This window comes from Podarcis filfolensis (genome assembly GCF_964270895.1).
Source record: "Podarcis filfolensis genome assembly, chromosome: 1".
In the NCBI taxonomy this organism is placed as follows: domain Eukaryota; kingdom Metazoa; phylum Chordata; class Lepidosauria; order Squamata; family Lacertidae; genus Podarcis; species Podarcis filfolensis.
Window position 1 is genome coordinate 56178334 of NC_139604.1, and position 18201 is coordinate 56196534.

Here is an 18201-nt window from a genome sequence, read left to right on the forward strand (position 1 = left end):
ATAAACCAACATTATCTTCAGTTCTCAAACCCAAATGTCATTTATTCATTTTCTTTTTCACGCAAAAATTCTCTAAGAGTTTTCCAGTCTTTACTATATGTTAACAATGACTTTTCTCTGATTAAACATGTCAATTTTGCACCCTCAGCTAAGTTCAATAATTTTAATAACTATTCCTCTGTTGTTGGTAATTATGAGTTTTTCCATCTTTGTTCATATAAAAGTCTTGCCACCGCAATCATATATTGAAATAAAGGTTCTAGGGGTCATAGTAGATCAAAACTTAGTCAACAGTGTGATACAGCAACAAAAAAAGGCTAATGCAATTCTATGCTGCATCAACAGAAGTATAGTTTCCACATCAAGGGGAATAATAGTACCACTCCAATCTGGACTTTTTAAAACAATTGCAAACTAATGTGGGGAACTGAATTTTAAGATTGGAGAAATTAACAACTGAGAGGACCCAAAATTGATATTCTCCCATCCCTAGTAGCAAGGACAAACCCCTTTTTAACCACTAGTCACAGGTATATGCAGCCTTCATATCTGGGTCTCAACCACAGGCTAGCATTTTCGCCAAGAGTTCTGCTATGTATATCTGTCATCTTAGAGCTTTTGCAATCCTTATCAGATTCTGTGCATCCTAATTCTATCAGGTAGCTGCTTAAAAATATCCTTCTAAAATGGCAAATTTAGGGACTGAGGTCTCTAGACCTGCCTTTACAAAAGGCATTGCTAAAAGCATACTGAATATTAAAAAAAATAATAATGGAAAAGCAGCATATTCCTCACATGAGCCTCCCAAGAACAGCTACTGAATTGAAGGCCAGACTTATTTAGGAGGACGAACAGTTACATAAGAGAAAGAGCTGCTGAGCTGCTGCTCCCCACCCCACACTGAACAATCACAGCCTCTCTCCTCTGACACAGTTAACACGCAGAAGCAGGGCTTAATATTATTATTTATTTCATTTATGAACTGCTTTCTATTAAGTGAAATTTTGAAGTGGTTTCACAACAGGATGTATAAAAAACAGCCAAAATGATTCCCTACATAAAAACAAGTGTAGCACAAGGACTTTGGGTGAGAGTTACATTCATTAATTGCATATACAAAAATAATGTCTAATCCAATCAAGATACCAACTGATACTTCCACATGGATCAAGGGCCCAGCCCCTCTCTGGTTAGTGGAGTTAAGTGCTGCCTCTAACTCAGTTGACTGCAAATTGTAAAGAACACAAGCATGCTTTTGTGCAGTGTCGGATTTATGTATAAGTTAAACAAGCTATAGCTTAGGGCCCCACTCTCTTGGGGCCCCCAAAAAACATTTAAAGGAAACAAACTGGATGTACATCTCTAAAATATAAGATAAAAAACAAATAAAATAAAACCTACATACAGCAACAGTGTTTTGTGTTGTGTAGGCTCCTATGATGTAAGTAATGGGCCCCGCCAGCTAGCCTGCTCCCTAAAATATCACTGCTTTACTATATATAAGGTGCCTACATTCTGCATGTGCAAATGGCTTTAGATACCTATTAGGTCCATACATTACCATATAGCATATATTCAACACAAAAAACGGCGACAATTTGTTGTTGACAAAGGACAGCTGGACATATAAAGGGCCCCTTTACCTTCAGTAGCTTAGGGCCTCATCAAACCTAAATCCGGCCCTGCTTTTGTGGTACAGGATGTCTCCCCACCCTCACCCCCCAACCACCCCATTTTCAGTGGGACATCTGAGCAATAAAACTGCTGGCATATTTGCAAAGCCATGAGGGACCTGGCAAGTTAAATAAGAGGCCCCTGCGCAGCTTCACAGCTCCTCAAGGCTGTCTCTGGTCCGGATTCAGAATCTCCCTGGCAGGAATGGAATGGAAAGACTTTCCGGGGTGGGGAAAGGAGGCTGCAGCCAGATGCGCGTCACAACAAAAGGAGCGAATTTCCCTGAAAGGGTAATGGGGAGGACAAGACGAGGCTGGCCAAATTCTTCGTGTTGTGCCTTTCACTCCCTGCTGAAGGAACACGGGACCGCCGGTGTAACGTGAGTACATCTGGAGAGCGTTATCTTAATTTGAGGAACAGTGCTTCCTTTTGATCCGCAGCTCTCCTCCTCTGAAAGGCATGAAAGAGCTCCTGAGCATGAGCTAAGAGCTTCTGCCTTCACTCTTGAATAAGCAGAAGGGCAGAAACAGGTACTGTAAAAATATTTAGGTGTGTGTTGCAGCTAAGGGTGTTACTAAGGGAGAGGCAAGGGAGGGATGATTTGCTGGGGAGGAACTGTGGGCATAGAGGGGTGCTTCACCCTTCCTACAATGCCTGCCAATTTCTTTCCTGAAATGCAGGTAGGGGGCATTTAGAGGCGAGAGGCAGTGAGCTGGGACAGGTTCAAGTGCCCCCTCCTGCCAGTTCTTCCCAGCAATTGCACGGGACACAAGATGCATTGTTAGTTGTGCTTTGTTAGTGGCAGAGAGAGCTGGCCAAACTCTTCCGATAAGAATCTTTACAGTCAGGATTTAAAGCTATACAGTGACTGATTGAACCACTGAAGTTTCCTTCTCCCCCATGGGAACTCCTCATAAAGATAACGGCTAAAGCTGTGATCTGTGGCCGCCTCGGGCATGGAGGCCTGTGTGGCAAAAAGTTTCAACGGATCAGAAGAAGAGAAAGCTAACATGGATGCAGAATAATGTGGATGCCTCCCCAATGGGTCCCTGCGATAGAGGAACTGATTTTTAAAATGACGCCTGTGCCTTTACCATCTGCTGAAATCGCTAGGAGATTTTCACAACATGGGGCATGGGCACATAGGAGCCAGCTCCAGGGGGGCATGGGTGCTTGGGCACCCACAATGCTGAGGGCGAGATGGTGCCCTTGCATGGGGCAGGATCCCCTCCTAATCACTTTAGGTGAAGCTGCCATGAAAGGCACAAGAGCACAGTCACAGTAAAGTGTTGGCAACCCTCTGCTGAAATCAGGAACTCTGTTTAGGGAGTGTTTGAGGTAGCTGCATATATCACAGCGTACCAAATATATACATATAATTTCCTCAGGAATGCCAATTACACACCCGGAAAGAGAGAGAGGTACAGTATTACAAAATAACCTCAACCACCTCGTAAAATACACCTTTTTTTTTGCAGGTGAATCTTGAATATAGCCAAGAATTTGCCTTTGATTCCTTGCTGTGAATCTCCCCTAACCGCAAAATGCATTTTACTGCTACACTCGCTCTCCCACTGTTCTGAAACTTAAACTTATTATGCAGCATTACTGTTGTGAAAAGCAATCCTGACTAAAGAGGAGACAATACCTCATATGGTATGGTATGAAAACTGAAACTCCCACTGTAGGGAGGGTTGAAAAACAAGGAAGTTTGGGCTACTCTGTTTTAGACAAAAAAGAAATTACTAGTAAATTGATTGCCATTCCTGGCATTAATTAAACAGTTTTTGGGATGGGTGTTTATTTCCTTCTGTCCCTTATCTGCCCTTGTCCAAGTATTTTCCTGTGTGTGCTGCCTGAGACACAAAAAGCAGCATAGGAATTGCTCACAAATAATGCACCATTGACTCATGAGTCAACCCACTACTAGGAAGCACAATTTCATGGGTTCAGTTTTAGTATATATATCGCATCATGTATGAATATGTGGCTGTGCATGTTGGGGGTACATTAGTAACTTGTCCCCAAACATGAGAGTTCCTCACCACCACCACCTTTTCTTTTGTTTATATGTTTGGTTTATTAGTTTGCTTGAAGATATCTAAACAATGGCAACGCATCCAGGGAGAATGGCTAGCGGAACGGTGGTGTACATTCCTGCAATTGCTGCAAACATAATCCAGGCAGGCGAGCAGATCCCTGGTGCTGTTATCCAACCAGCAGGGGCAGTACAATACATGCCATATGTTGGCCAGCAGGTTGGAAGCCCCAGCAACCAGCCTCAACACGTGAAGACATGGGAAAAACTCCTCAAAATGGAGACCAAGACTCTGGGGGTAAGTGTGTCAGATCTGCTCACATTTAGCTGCATCGTGAGCAGTCTGTTTTTCTAGAAAAAGAGGTGCTAGAACTCACCATGAACACTTCCCTTTTTCTCTTATACAGTTGTACCTTGGAAGTCGAACGGAATCCGTTCCAGAAATCCGTTCGACTTCCAAAACGTTCAGAAACCAAAGCATGGCTTCTGATTGGCTGCAGAAGTCCTGCAGCCAATCGGAAGCCACGCCAGACATTTGGCTTCCAAAAATTGTTCAAAAACTGGAACACTCACATCCAGGTTTCGATTGTCCTGGAGCCAATTTGTTCGGGAGCCAAGGCATTTGAGATCCAAGGTACGACGGTAATGGCAATGGCACTCACCTGAGAGGTGCCGGAACTGAGTTCTGGTGAGTTCCAGCTGAAAAAATGACAATAGTGCCTTTCCTTCAAGAGTAAGGTCAGTGTATTCCATATGGAATGAAAATATGAAATTTACTGCATGTACTGCGTTAAAGGAGAATATTATGAAAATGGTATATAGATGGTATATTACACTGGTTAAGTTAGCAAAAATGTTTAAAACATGTAATAAGTGTTGGAAATGTAAGGAAAAAGAAGGATCGTTTTTCCATATGTGGTGGGAATGTAAGAAGGTAAAGGGTTTCTGGGAAATGATATATAATGAGTTGAAGAAGATGTTTAAATACACATTTGTAAAGAAACCAGAAGCCTTTTTGTTAGGAATAATAGGAAGAGAGATAAATAGAAGGGACCACAAACTTTTTCAATACACAGTAACAGCGGCAAGAATATTAATGGCCCAAAAATGGAAACAAGAGGAGTTACCGACCCTTGAAGAGTGGAGAATGAAACTTATGGATTATGCAGAATTGGACAAATTGACTGGGAAGATCAGATATCAACGGGATCACAAGTTCATCGAGGACTGGGGAAAGTTTACAGATTATCTGAAAAGCATATGTGATGAACAGACAACGCTAGTGGGTTTTAAAGAGGCTCTGTGAAGGTTAAAGATGTGTTGTAAAAAAGAAATAGAATTGAAAGGATAATATTAAATGGCAATACTAAATATAGAGAATGCGAAAAAATGGAAAATATGGATGATTGGTGGAGAAGCCGGTGGAAGTCCAAAAAGTTGAAATTTGTGAATAATGTTTGAGATGGCGAATTTGTAAAAGGAAAAATTTAATAAAAATTATTATATATATAAAAAAGAGTAAGGTCAGTTCAGGAAGGACCAAACACCAGATATTATTACACTGATCAACAGGGATTAATTTAAAAGGGTGGTGGTGCCAAAAATATAATAGGAAGGATAATCAGACATTTTTACATAGAAATTGGTTCAGAAAGGTGGTGCCAAAAGAGAGAATCCAGATCAGCCTTCCTAGACAGCCCCAGACAGTATGGTCAATGATCAGGGGTGATGTGAGTTCTAGCCCAAAATATCCAGAGGGCAAGAATTTGAGGAAGACTCATACAGATTATTCTCAGATTTTCTATGAATTTAAGATGCTTGCCCCTATTGGCTGACTCAATGACTGATCGACTGAGGCATGGGGACACTGAGATGGACGTTACAGGACTTCTTAACAAGCCAGCTAGTAGTCTAAGGGAGAAGATTTCTTCCTCACCCCCAAACAGAGGGGAAATAGTGCATCCCCAAAAGTGATTGAATTACTCCTATATTAATTCAAAAGAGGAATTTTGAGACACTTATTTCTAAACAATTGCTAGAAAACCCTTCTGAAGGGGGGCTCCTTCAAAATAGAGGTCCCTCTATCAGTTGAGGTAATGTCAAGTCATCCATAAAGTTTAGCACACACTTACATAGGTTTATGGCCCTGATTACTATAGAAGTCTGTAACTGAGATAGTTGAAAATATATTCCTGGATATGGGGAGCAAAAACTGTAGACAAAATGTTTAAGGTTCATAGAAGTCAATGGGTGACTAAGGTGGCATTTTCAGGGAACTTTTCTGGGACCAGGATAAATTTTTTAAAGTTCTGGTTTTGCACTAATGGAAACTTCAGGTTTGCAAATGAGCATCACTCTGCGTATCAGTTTTAAAGATCTAATCAGTTCATTTCAAACATAGCTAGTCTGTAGCAATGCCAGTCCTATGCATGCTTATACCGATTTCCTCCCTTCTCTTTCTGGCTTGTGTTTGTTACCTGACAATGAGGCAGATACTAGTCCCAATATCAGTCTGTCTGGCTATAATCTAATGTCTTTCTCTGAATTTCTCTCACCCCACATTTATGCAGCCTATATATCTATATGCATATGGTGTTCTCTCTAGCCTCTTGAGAAGTTATCCTGTTTTAAAATTTTTATTTACCCAAAGGAATAGACAGACCAATCTTTCTGGGTGTTTTTCAGATTGTGCTAATGAGTAAAAATTCATGTTTTTTGAGGAACGAGCAGAATTATTTTACCTTGTTTGCACATTTTCTTCCCATAGACTGTTCAGATCTTAATTGGATTAATGCAAATCAGCTTTGGAGCGCTCCTACTTTTTCTTATTGGTCACTCCTATATATCTTTTGCTGCTGTTGGAGGTTATCCATTTTGGGGTGGAGCATTTGTAAGTAGTATTTCATTTACCTTTGAGAGCCATTGTTTTTCTGTGTTTCTGGTTATGAATCCGGAGTTTTGAAAGGGTATCTATTTTCTAACTCTTATCAAGCTGTTGACCTTTCGTATGTAGAGAATGAGTGATTGGTGTGACTAATCTACACAATAAAATAAAGAGAGAAGAGGTACTATTATCACATTATAACTCATGTTTTTTTCTCAATAGAGAGTATGTTTTGGATTTTTTGAAGTGAGCTGCAGTTAAACACATATTTTTTTCCCTTGTTTTGTACAGTTCATTGTTTCAGGAAGCATGTCGATGTCAGCAGAGAAACATCAAACACGCTGTCTGGTGAGAGAGAAAGATCGATAACAGTCAATCTTAATGGCTGGGAAGCACTATTGATCATGCTACTGATAGTAAAGGAGAAATATTAATTTATTTAGCAGTAATGATAAATGCAGCTTCATTTATGTGTGACCCTGAAATTCTGCATCCCCCCAAACCAATGCCAAAGTTTTGTGCTAGCTTTGTGATGTTTTCTGCTGTGAACCCCACATTTTGTTCTGCCCCCCAAACCGAGTAACTGACAAAGCAAATTGGGCTCACAAGTTAATGCCAAAAAGTACAACCTTGTTGAATTGACTCCAAACAGGTGCCAACGTTTTGTGCTATTTTTGTGCCATTTTGTGCTGCAAGCCCACGTTTTGTGCTACCCCCTAAACTGAATAATAGACACTCAAACCGGGGTCACAAGTAAAGAGCTAACAAACCCAACCTTGTCCTATTTGACTCCAAAGTGCCAAACCAGTGCCAAAGTGTTGTGCTGGTTTTGTGCCACAAACCCAAAAGGCCTGGCCAAATTTGCTTCACTTTTTTGTCTTGCATGTTGATTGCTGCATCTGGGCTTGACCCTCACCACCTCCTCAAGCTAGCAAGCCCCACCTGGGCTGTGGGTCCTGGCCTGCCTTAGCCCCCTAGGGCATACCTCCCATTGCTCCCTATGCCTCAGAGCCCACCTTGTTCTGGCCTGAGACCTGTGGCTGTGAGCCTCACCTGACCTGTCCCCTGCCTGGCAGGCAGATCGTGTCCATCTGGCCTAGGAGGGCAGCTGAGACCCAGACTGACTGATGAAATACAACTGAGGCAGCTGAACGGACCTTGGGGTTGGGGCATGCTTCCATGGCTCCAACTATCTGAAACGTTTAAACTGTTTTTAATTGTTCTGATACTTTTAATTTAGTGTTTAATGGGGGTGGGTGTCGTTTTACTTGGGGTAGGGTGGGGTTGTCTTAAATTGCTTTTAAATTGTGATATGCTTTTATGTTAATTTGTATTTGTGTTTTTAGTTCACTGCCACCACAGTGCCCTCAGCCATTTCAGTTTTTCTCTGGGTTTAAACGACCCTTGAGGAAAACTCCAATACAGCTTGAAATTCAGGCTACTTGCAGAACAGGTGCTTTGCTTCTCATGGACTGAGTGTGACTCTATTTGTTGTATAAATTGATTTACGTTGCTTTGCATTGCCCTAGGCAACATAAAGCAACTGACAAAGTCAGTCAGTAAGTAATAAATTATTTGTCTTTCAGGAGACCTGCATTCTGTCCCTGTAATTTTTAGTAAACTGGCTCTTTGACTGTCTGTTTCAGGCGAAATGCAGTGTGGGAATGCACATCACAAGCTCTGTAATGTCAGCAGCTGGCACCATTCTATATATAAGTGATCTGGCTTTCAATCGAGGCAATCCTTATTCACAGGTAAGTGAATGCAGCATTCCATGCAAAACTTCTTTTCTGGGTAGCATCCAAGAAGGACTCAATTCAAAGTGGTTGTTTTGACCTTATGCAGCTCAGCTCCCCAGTTCCTCAAGGCCCACACCTCCCCATAAGACCCAGACCCTGCGATCATCATCTGAGGTCCTGCTCAGAGCACCCCCTCCATGGGAGGTTTGGAGAGTAGCAACACATGAGCAGGCCTTTCCAGTGGTAGCTCCCCACTTTTGTGGGAGGCTCATCTGGCACCCTCTTTGTCCAGTTTTAGGAGCCAGACAAAACTCGCACCCTCTTTGTCCCTTAGTTTGAAGGGTTTTTAATATCTGCGACTTCCTTTGACTGGGCAGGATCTGCCAGAGCAGTCTTTTATTTGTATAGATGTGTTTGTTTTTTAGGTTTTCGTTTATTCTGTTTATTGTAATTGATTTTCGCATATCAATTGCGTTTGTAAGTCGTTCTGAGTCACTTTTATGAGTAAAGCAACAAATAAATAATAGAATAAGAACAAAAACGCTAACAGTAATATGCAGTGCTTTTTTCTGGGGGGGGGGGAATGACGCAGGGGTACACATACCCCTAAACATTTTGTGAATCTAGGTTTGGCATCACTGAGGGGCAGTATTTCAATATGGGTATGAAAATGAGAGTACCCCTAAACATTTTTTTTTAGAAAAAAAGCACTGGTAATACGTACAAAGAGATGGAAAAACTCATACACAGAGTTATGCTTCCAGTTCCCACTGCAAAAGAGACCGGTTACTATTTAATCTGAAAGCCAACTAATCTCTTCAGCAGTGGTAACCAAATCACTTAAATAATGCAGATGGAATCCAGAAAGAAAAGAAAGCCTGGTTACATTTTACTGACGAAACTCAGCAGCAACAATAATTTGAGGAGAAATAAACAGGGGTTTTCTCTTTGTTACTTCAGGCCTCATTTATAGCAGAGACATTCAAACAAACATGCAGAGGAAAAGCTCCCTCAGAAATACACAGCCAATCAGGGCATATACTACCTCAGCAAATATCATGCAACTCTGCCTGGTTGCTAAGCAACATCACTACCACCCCCTCTTAGCTAGTTGAGTTTAACAATAACAGAATTAATCCTTGAGCTGCACATGGAATGATTTCTGCCGTTGTCCTTCCAACAAGTTCTAAGTGAAAATAGCAAGCAAAGCTGCACTTTTGAGTCTTCTATCCATGCACCCCCCTTTTTGCATTTTAGGCTGCAGCTTTAGAAACTAGGCATTCTGGCAAGCTGGACAGAACCATCTTGCTCCCAGAGTGGCTTATAGGTCAGTGAAGGCAACACCTTCTCTGCCCTCAGGCTTAGAGTATCAAAAGACATAATACAATTTTAAAAGGCTAGGGAGGGGAGAGGGATACACCAAGTGAGGCGCCAAATCCTTAATGTTAACAAGGTTATTATAATAATCAGCTAGAATGGAGATACGCTGCCTGCTGTTTCAGAAAACCTTTTGCTAGCAGGCACCTATTTTCTCATGGTTGCACATCTAAGGAATCCATCAACAAGTCTACTGACAGTTTTGTTTTGCAAGAGCTTGTGCTAATTAGCACAGTGTTAGATGCAGCCAGGGCTTCTTTCAGCAGGAACTCACTGGAACTGAGTTCTGGCACCTCTCTGGAGGACGCCATTGGCATTCTCAGAGAACAAGGGAGAAGTTCATGGTGAGTTCCAGCACCTCTTTTTCTAGAAAAATAGCACTGTGTGCAGCATTGTAATTCCCCACCCCAATATAGTAGGTTTTTCCATCTATGTCAGGCATAACTCATCACCCTTTCCAAGGCAAATTTTTCACTTACATCTTCAACTCAGTAGCGTCTAGAAGATGGTTACTTGCACACTTTCTAATGTTGTGGCTGAATTAGTTACAAGGGCTGAGAGAGAGATTAAAGGCACTTCTTTTATTTTGCAGAACATAGGCTTTGGTCTCTCTTTCCTGCTCCTCTTGTTCAGCTTGCTGGAGTTCTGCATCACCGTTCTGATGTCACATATTGGGTGCCAGGAGAATTTCTATAATCTTGAGACGGTAAGTGCTTGATAACTTGCTTGGAGTTTAAGCAGATCTTATTGAGGATCCCAAGGAAAAGTTGACTTTTCATTTCCCATGTTTATATAGTCTAGCCTTTAAGGAGTGGCATGGGTCTCTCTCTCTTTCTCTCTCTCTCTCTCTCTCTCACACACACACGCACGCACACGCACACACACACACACACACACACACACACACACCTGGAGCATTTCTCTATGACCAGGCGTTTGGCTGATTAACATTCTATGGCCTTTTAAATGTGTTTGTGGGTTATTGGCTTGTTTTTGTGCCATTTGTATTCTCATTTTGTTTTTTAATAAAAATAAATCAAGTAAATAAATATTAACATGGTGGTGTAGACATTAACGGAAAATGCAGTGAGGTCATCCCCCCCATTGCATTATGCGCTAGAAATGGGGTGAGGGTGTATTCATTCAATGCACATTACCTGCTCGGTTCCCCCACACCTGCAATCCCCCCCGCCGCAATTCCTGTTCACTAAAAGCTGTCACCTGCACATGTACTGTCATCTGTGCATGCACATTGGCTATTACAAATGTATACACCTTAATTTAACTGTGGCTTACATTTTCCAGTCAGATGGATTTGAGGGAAAACACGCCAAACGCCAGCATTTTTCAAGAAACTACACAGGGTAGATATGGATTGTAGTTAATGTCATGTGACCATGGCTTCAGACACCAGCAGTGTGAGCACTCTGGAGCCAGAGTAAATGGTAATGCATACACAGCTGATAGGTCTCCCCAGTCCTAGTGCAATACTGTAACCATTACACCTAAATTACTTTGTACAGAACTGTGATAGAGCAAACTTACGGGCAAACTCACACAAAACAGAAACCAAAATGTATCCATCATGATGACAAAGGTAATAGCAACGACAAGAAAAGTACAGTGGTACCCCTGGTTGCGAACAGGATCCGTTCCGGAGCCCTGTTCACAACCTGAGCAGAACGCAATCTGCGCGTGTGTGGGTCGTGATTCGCTGTTTCTGCGCATGCGTGTGATGTCATTTTGAGCATCTGCGCATGCACGAGCGGTGAAACCCAGAAGTAACCCATTCCATTACTTCTGGGTCTCCACGGGACACAACCTGAAAACGCTCAACCTGAAGCATCTTTAACCTGAGGTATGACTGTATTTCTAATACTGAATTTCTGAATTTCAATGTTGCAGGCAATGGTTTTTGTGCCAAACTCTGTCAGCAGTGATGCCTTGATTCCCTCAGAAAACAATCTTGCTCCTCCACGCTATGATCCTATGGATTTTTCTCCAAATACAGCATAAAGCACCCAAGTGTGAAGTTTTGGGAAGTGTAACTGCAGCAAAGCAACAGCAGCAAAGCAACAATCAATATTATCAATTGCTTTTTCTTTCTGGTGCATATATTCATCTAGTCTGGATATGTGCTAGGACTGCAACTGTTAGTAGATTAATCCATTTGATTAACTGATTACCACAGGGGTGAAGCAGTTGCTTCTAGTTTCAGATTCTCCTAAACCCTCCTCACCACCTTTCCTTTTCCCAAATTTATCGACAGCAAGGAGTGGCACCACAGAGGTCAACCACCACTAGGCCCTATGATCCTCGGATGAAGGGTGGTATAGAAATTTAATTGATTGATTGATTGATTGATTGATTGGTTAATAATCAGGCCCAGTGTCAGCACCCAGCATAGTTCGGCAGATGGCAGGACTGACACCAGTTCCTGACATCCTTTTGTTTGTTTCCAGAAATATTTTTTATTATTCAGCAGTCTGATAAATTAGCAGCTGTCAGATTTCAGATAAGGAGACAACTGTCCCTTCCCTGTAAACTAGGGCAGGATCTTACCAGGTTTCAAAGGCGGAATTGATGTCCTGGGGGAATTTCTGAAAGGCTGCACTTTGTCCTGGATCTTAGGCAAGTCAATCCAAAAATTGGGTGTCCTGGTTTGTACTGGATAAGTTCCCCTTATCAGTGTCAAAGAGTGAAGCATCTTAAGTAGAGGCAGCAAGCAACAGCATCATCTCTAGAACTGGCTGAACGCCCCTCCCCCCCAATGCTGGAAGGGAGAAAGCCTTTAAGAAGCTCCTGTTTAAATACCCCAGTTCTGAAGCATGGAGAGCTGCTGCCGGTCAATGTGGACATCACCAAGCTGGATGAACCCAATGATTTGACTCTGTATAGTGGCCTAACTTCCTGCGTTCTCCGGTTCCAGCCTAAAACCACCAGTTCAGCCCAGCAGCAAGCACAAAAGTTTATATTAAAAGCAACTGCTTTGCAAGTAGAAGAGCAACCACCAAATCAGATAGGGCTTCAAGCAAGCATTATGCCTTATAGGCAATTGGTACCTTGTGCCCATGTGTCGAGAGCAAGCTTGGGAGGGGTGGGAGGAATCAGGAATGGGTGGTGTCATGCTCTGCAACCCTGTATAAATGCTTTCTACTTTTGAGTGTTGCTTTTGTTTAGTCTTTTTGGAAAGAAACCCAAACCGAACCACTATTCCTATAGCAATAAAGACTTGAACCTCTCCACCCATCGTGTGTCCTTATTGGCTTTGGGAACGGGTGAAAATAGATTTTATCTGATGATAATACCGTGCCTGTCTCTCTGTAAGCTGTAACCAATAAGCTTGTGGCTTGACAGTTGGCTAAAGCATTACAAATCTGTGGATACATCCATCATTACTTGGCTTTTGAAAGTACATAAGTGGCAATTAAAAAAGAGCCTTCAAGTGCTTAATACACTTGCTAATATCTTGAGTCTATAAATGGCAGAATATGAGTAGGCATTCATGTCTCAGATGAGGAACTCCGTATTCCTACATTCATCCAGTGTGAGTTTCAGTGCCTCCACTACAGGTTGAGTAAAAAGATTTTGTAAAATGGCAGTTGAGGAAGGGACATTGCCATGCTGACAACACTTCCTGTTTCTTCCTATACCGAGGATTTACACACATCCCCTGAGGAATTGCACACAATAGGACCCTCCTTTTTCCTGTGGCAGTAAATTTATTTTCACTGTTTTTAATACTGATTTTTTAAACTGTTGGAACCCACCCTGGACCTGCTGCTGAAGAGCAGGTGAGAAGTTTAATAAGAACATAAACAAAACAAGGAGAATAGCTTTTAAAAAGCATTTTTGAAGGCATGTCGTGTGTAATATTAAATCTGAATGATTTTTGACTTTATTTATTGTGACTCTTATCTGTACATACAACTATAATTGAGAGCTGCAGTGATTTCAACAGGTTTATGTACTTAATGCATTTCAGAAAGGTAACCAAAGGTTGCTGTATTACTTATTCTTGCAATTTAAAATAAATTTAGCAGTTTCAAGTCTTGTGCTTTTCATATTTTTTAAACGACATCTGTTTTTGAAAATTGAAGTCAGTAAAAATAAAAATGGGGGGAGGTGTAAGCAGTTAGCCTTGCCAAGGGTGCAAAATAGCCTGGCAGTGGCACTGTTTTTTGTTTGTTTGCTTTTTAAAATCTTTTTGCAACTCACTTTAAAAAAGGGGTAACTATGCTCCCCACCCAAAAGAAAAAATCTGAGGCATAAGTTTTCATTTGTTTACTTGGGTTGTCTTTTGCAGACATCTCAGCTACTGCAACAGATCGAGTAAGAATGCCTAATGGTAACAATCAGCGATCTCAAAAATAGAATTACCACGTTTTTGCAATATGTCCACCCAGGCTATGTGCTATTGCTGCAACTCAGCCTCACTCACCTCACAGAGTGATTGTTAGCCGCTTTGAGACTCCTTCGGGTAGTGATAAAGCGGGATATCAAATCCAAACTACTCTTCCTCCTCCTCCTCCTCCTCCTCCTCCTCCTCCTCTTCTTCTTCTTCTTCTTCTTCTTCTTCTTCTTCTTCTTCTTCATGAATGAATCTCTACTCCTTACCATGCACTGGGCCCCCACAAAGTCAATGGGCAAAGTTGAAGCCCTTTGTTGTGGGCACCCACAATCTTCAGTGCAAGATGGCACCTATGTTACCATGCCGATCTCTATAAACTGTAACCAGTAAATGTGTGGCGATTTTAAACCCCACCTTGTGTCTGTGTGTAGTTATTTGCTCCCACATACCACACTGTGTTTTGTGCTGAACATAGACATTAAAGAAGTTAATGGATAAATCAAGTATCAGTATAGGCTTAACCATATCTTTTTATTTTAAAAATAATAATTATATTTATTACATTTAGACAAACAACATGCAACAGTTACATAAATTGAGAATTAAAATAAAACAACAGTATATGTGCAAATAAGCATTTTTTAATTTATTAACAGTGTTTTGTTAAATATATATAGTATAATTATTACAGATATGAAATGATGTATAATAATGTGCATGCTTAGATTGTTAACAGTAAAAGGTATTTTGTATCAATAACAATTTTAATTTACAGCGGGACCTTGGTTTTCAAACGTAATCCATTCCGGAATACTGTTCGAGTTCCGAAACTTTGGAAAACTGAGGCGCTAAGGGCAGTCCGCAGAAAATTAAGAAAACTAACATGTACACGCAACAGAAAGTGTGTTTGAAAATGGAAGCATTTACCGTATTTTTCGCCCTATAGGACGCACCGGCCCATAGGATGCACCTAATTGGGGGGGGGGATAAAGGGGAAAAAAATTATCCCCCCCCCAGCCGCAGGGGAAGCCCGAGCTTTTAAAAACGTACCTACCGTAGTTTTTAGAGGAGAAAAGGATATCTGCCCGAAGCACGGGGCGCTTTGCTTCAGAGTGCCTAGCGCTCCGGGCGGCAGGCTGCTATCCGCAGCCTAGGGAGCCCTGCGGGAACTCCCGCGGGCTCCCCAGGCTTGCTGAGAGCTTCCTGAAGCCTGGAGAGCAAGAGGGGTCGGTGTGCACCGACCCCTCTCGCTCTCCAAGCTTCAGCGAAAGCCTGCATTCGCCCCATAGGACGCACACAGATTTCCCCTTCATTTTTGGAGGGGGAAAAGTGCATCTTATAGGGCAAAAAAATACGGTACTTCTGGGTTTTCGGTATTCGAAAACCAAAATGTTCAACTTCCGAGACGTTCAAAAACCGAGGTACCACTGTACAGGGATTTATAGGAATTCATAGGGAGTAATTAAAATATATGCTTCATGCATTCCAAACTGTGCTGTTAACTATGGGTACTGTTCTTCCATATGTCTCATTATTCATATAATCAATAACATCACACCAAATTGCATAAAAATTGTCATGTTTCTTTGGGCCTTTTGCTCCTTTTAATTTTTGTGTCAGTTTTTCCAATAGTGCTGTTTACCAAATTGCATTGATCCAAAGTCAATAGTTGTAATTATTTCCTTGACCTGGCAATGGTTGTTCTTGCAGTAGTTTATAGCTGTATTGTGCGTTCTTTATTTCTAATTTGCAACATATCCTGGAGTCATGGTATCTGTTTGCATTGTAATTAAATATATTTCTACAAATACATTTTCCCAAAACCTTTCAAAACTGTGCATGATCTATCAAGACCTCAGGTTCTTCATAAGCATGTTTATGAGAATAGTTATTTGCATTTCTCAAATCAAAGGAAATGACACAGGCAGACAGTAAAAAAACACACCCAGTTTTTCATAATAATCCCATTAATCATTGACAAGCTGAGGCAGCCATTTTGGAGGTTAATGTGGAGGGGCTCTCACCAGAGTGGCAGTGAAAGAGAGGGTTTCTTTTACTCTATTTACTTTCTCATTCTCCCCTTCGCATGTTTATAATTAGAGCTGTGGAGACTCCTGCTGCCACAGCTTTAATTTTAAATGCTGAAGCGGAAACGATGACCCTCCATGTCCTCACATGTAGCAGCTGTTTTTTAAAAATATTTTAAAAGGAAAAAACACATCTTGCTGCCTCACTCTACCCAAGGTATGGCTCCCCTATTTGCAGAGTGAGGGAATCAAGCCCATTTTTAATGGTTGTTGCCAGTCAGGGATGCTGTTTTTAACAGAATGCTACAAAATGTTATGAAGAGGTGTCATTTTGAAGGGATCTTGAAATGGCAGCCAGCTACATGATGAGTCCCTACCACCACCACCAAACTTTGCCCTTCTCATCAGAGAAAGTCATATATGGGGTGAGGAGTGTAATGGCCATAGCATTAGTTGGTAGGTTTCTAGGATGGGTTTCCCATATTGTTCAACAAAAGCACATAACACACAATCGGGGGAATGTACAGTGAACTAGTGCATTGCATGAAGATTTTTGATACAACACATTTCAGTACAAAAAAAATAACCAAAGCAGGCCTGAACGTTACCTAAAGCATTAAACGTTGGTAGATAAATCAGTACAAGACTTTGGAGAGTACGTGGTAAGTGTTGACTGACAATTAACCAAAGAACCTTCAAGTGTTTAATACACTTCTAATATTTTGAGCATATCAGTGGTAGGATATGAGCATGCATTCATGTCTCATATGAGGAACTTGGTATTCCTATAATCATCTAGTGTGAGTTTTCGTTGGCCCTCCACTACAGGTTGAGCAAGAAGATTTTGTCAGATGGACGATTGAGGAAGGGACATTGCCATGCTGACAGCACATCCCTTTTCTTCCTGTGGTGATGATTTACACACATCCACCGAGGAATTGCACACAATAGGACCCTCCCTTTTCCTGTGACAGTAAATTTATTTTCACTGTTTTCAATACTGATTTTTAAATTGTTGGGACCTACCCTGGACCGGCTACTGAAGAGCAGGTGAAAAGCTTAATAAGAACATAAACAAAACAAGGAGGATAGCTTTAAAAAGCATTTTTGAAGATATGTCATGTGTAATATTAAATCTGAATGTTCTTTGACTATCGTAACTCTTTCTGTACGTACAAATGTAATTGAGAACTACAGTGATTTCAACAAGTTTATGAGGAAAGGACATTGCCATGCTGACAGTACTTCCTGTTTCTTCCTGTACCTGAGGAATTACACACAATAGAACCCTCCCTTTTCCTGTGACAGTAAATTATTTTATGTGTTTTTAATACTGATTTGAAAAGCTGCTGAAAAGTCAGTAAACACTCCAAATAAACATCTGCACTTGAGTTTTACATATTTATGTACCAGATGGGAAAGTACAAAGCAGTGAGCAGTAGTTGAGTGATTACAACATCAACTCTCCTGTTCTTCTGCTATCATCTCACTAGACTCAAGCCAATAATGTGATTTACTTAACAAGTATTTGTTATATATTTTCAATGAGATATGCAACAAACTAATAGGGCGATAATTGGCTAATTGGCTGATTTGCTAGGATCATCTTTCTGAAATATAGAAATGACTATACTGTACGAATATTCCATTGAGGGGGAAAGTGACTGCTAATATTAATTTCTGTAAATAGAGCTGCTAGGATAGAGATCCATCAATAGAGGGCTGCTTTATACAGTGGTGAACCTACATTTTGGGGGCCCTGAAGCTTGAACTGTTATGGGGACCCCTTTGCAACTAGCAACGAGGTCTGGGTAACCCCTGTTATCTTCTTCAATGGGGTTGTTGCATGACAGATCACCACACCTTTACAACATATGTGCTACTGACTCTCAAATTTTAGGATTGTTGAAATATATGCAACAAAAAAAATAATAAATTTGAGTCATGCAACTCAAATTGGGTCAACTAGACCCCAAAATTTTAAGCAATGTGGACTAAAGTCACTTCTGGTGCCCCTCTGGAATTAGGGGCCCTAAACTAAGATTCATTAGTTTTATAGAAGATCTGCCCCTGGCTTTATACACTTCTCCAATTATTCCCTCTTCCCCAGG

The 18201-nt window shown here is 41.2% G+C and overlaps 1 protein-coding gene across 4 annotated transcripts; it reads left to right on the forward strand.

Annotated features, from left to right (window-relative positions):
• Positions 1–1777: 1777 nt before the first annotated feature.
• LOC310762663 (membrane-spanning 4-domains subfamily A member 15-like) lies at positions 1778–13761 on the forward strand. 4 transcript variants are annotated; one of them, XM_083613997.1, is made up of 7 exons: positions 1778–2053; positions 3761–4010; positions 6480–6602; positions 6888–6944; positions 8243–8350; positions 10305–10418; positions 11618–13761. In XM_083613997.1, exons 2-7 carry the CDS (start codon positions 3783–3785, stop codon positions 11726–11728), a joined length of 741 nt encoding a protein of 246 aa, XP_083470123.1. In that variant the 5' UTR covers positions 1778–2053; positions 3761–3782; the 3' UTR covers positions 11729–13761. The 4 variants fall into 4 exon arrangements, 3 of the variants coding, with proteins under 3 accessions (XP_083470123.1, XP_083470124.1, XP_083470125.1); XR_014548120.1 differs by having other exon boundaries at positions 1784–2204; positions 8243–9556; positions 9634–10418; XM_083613998.1 differs by having other exon boundaries at positions 1799–2204.
• The last annotated feature ends 4440 nt before the right edge of the window (positions 13762–18201 follow it).

Excerpts from the sequence above, each read along its gene's own strand:
- LOC310762663 (XM_083613997.1), top strand. The coding sequence starts at position 3,783 with ATGGCAACGCATCCAGGGAGAATGGCTAGCGGAACGGTGGTGTACATT. Across the intron at positions 4,011-6,479 it reads TGGAGACCAAGACTCTGGGG|ACTGTTCAGATCTTAATTGG; the intron begins GTAAGTGTGTCA and ends TTCTTCCCATAG. Across the intron at positions 6,603-6,887 it reads CATTTTGGGGTGGAGCATTT|TTCATTGTTTCAGGAAGCAT; the intron begins GTAAGTAGTATT and ends TGTTTTGTACAG.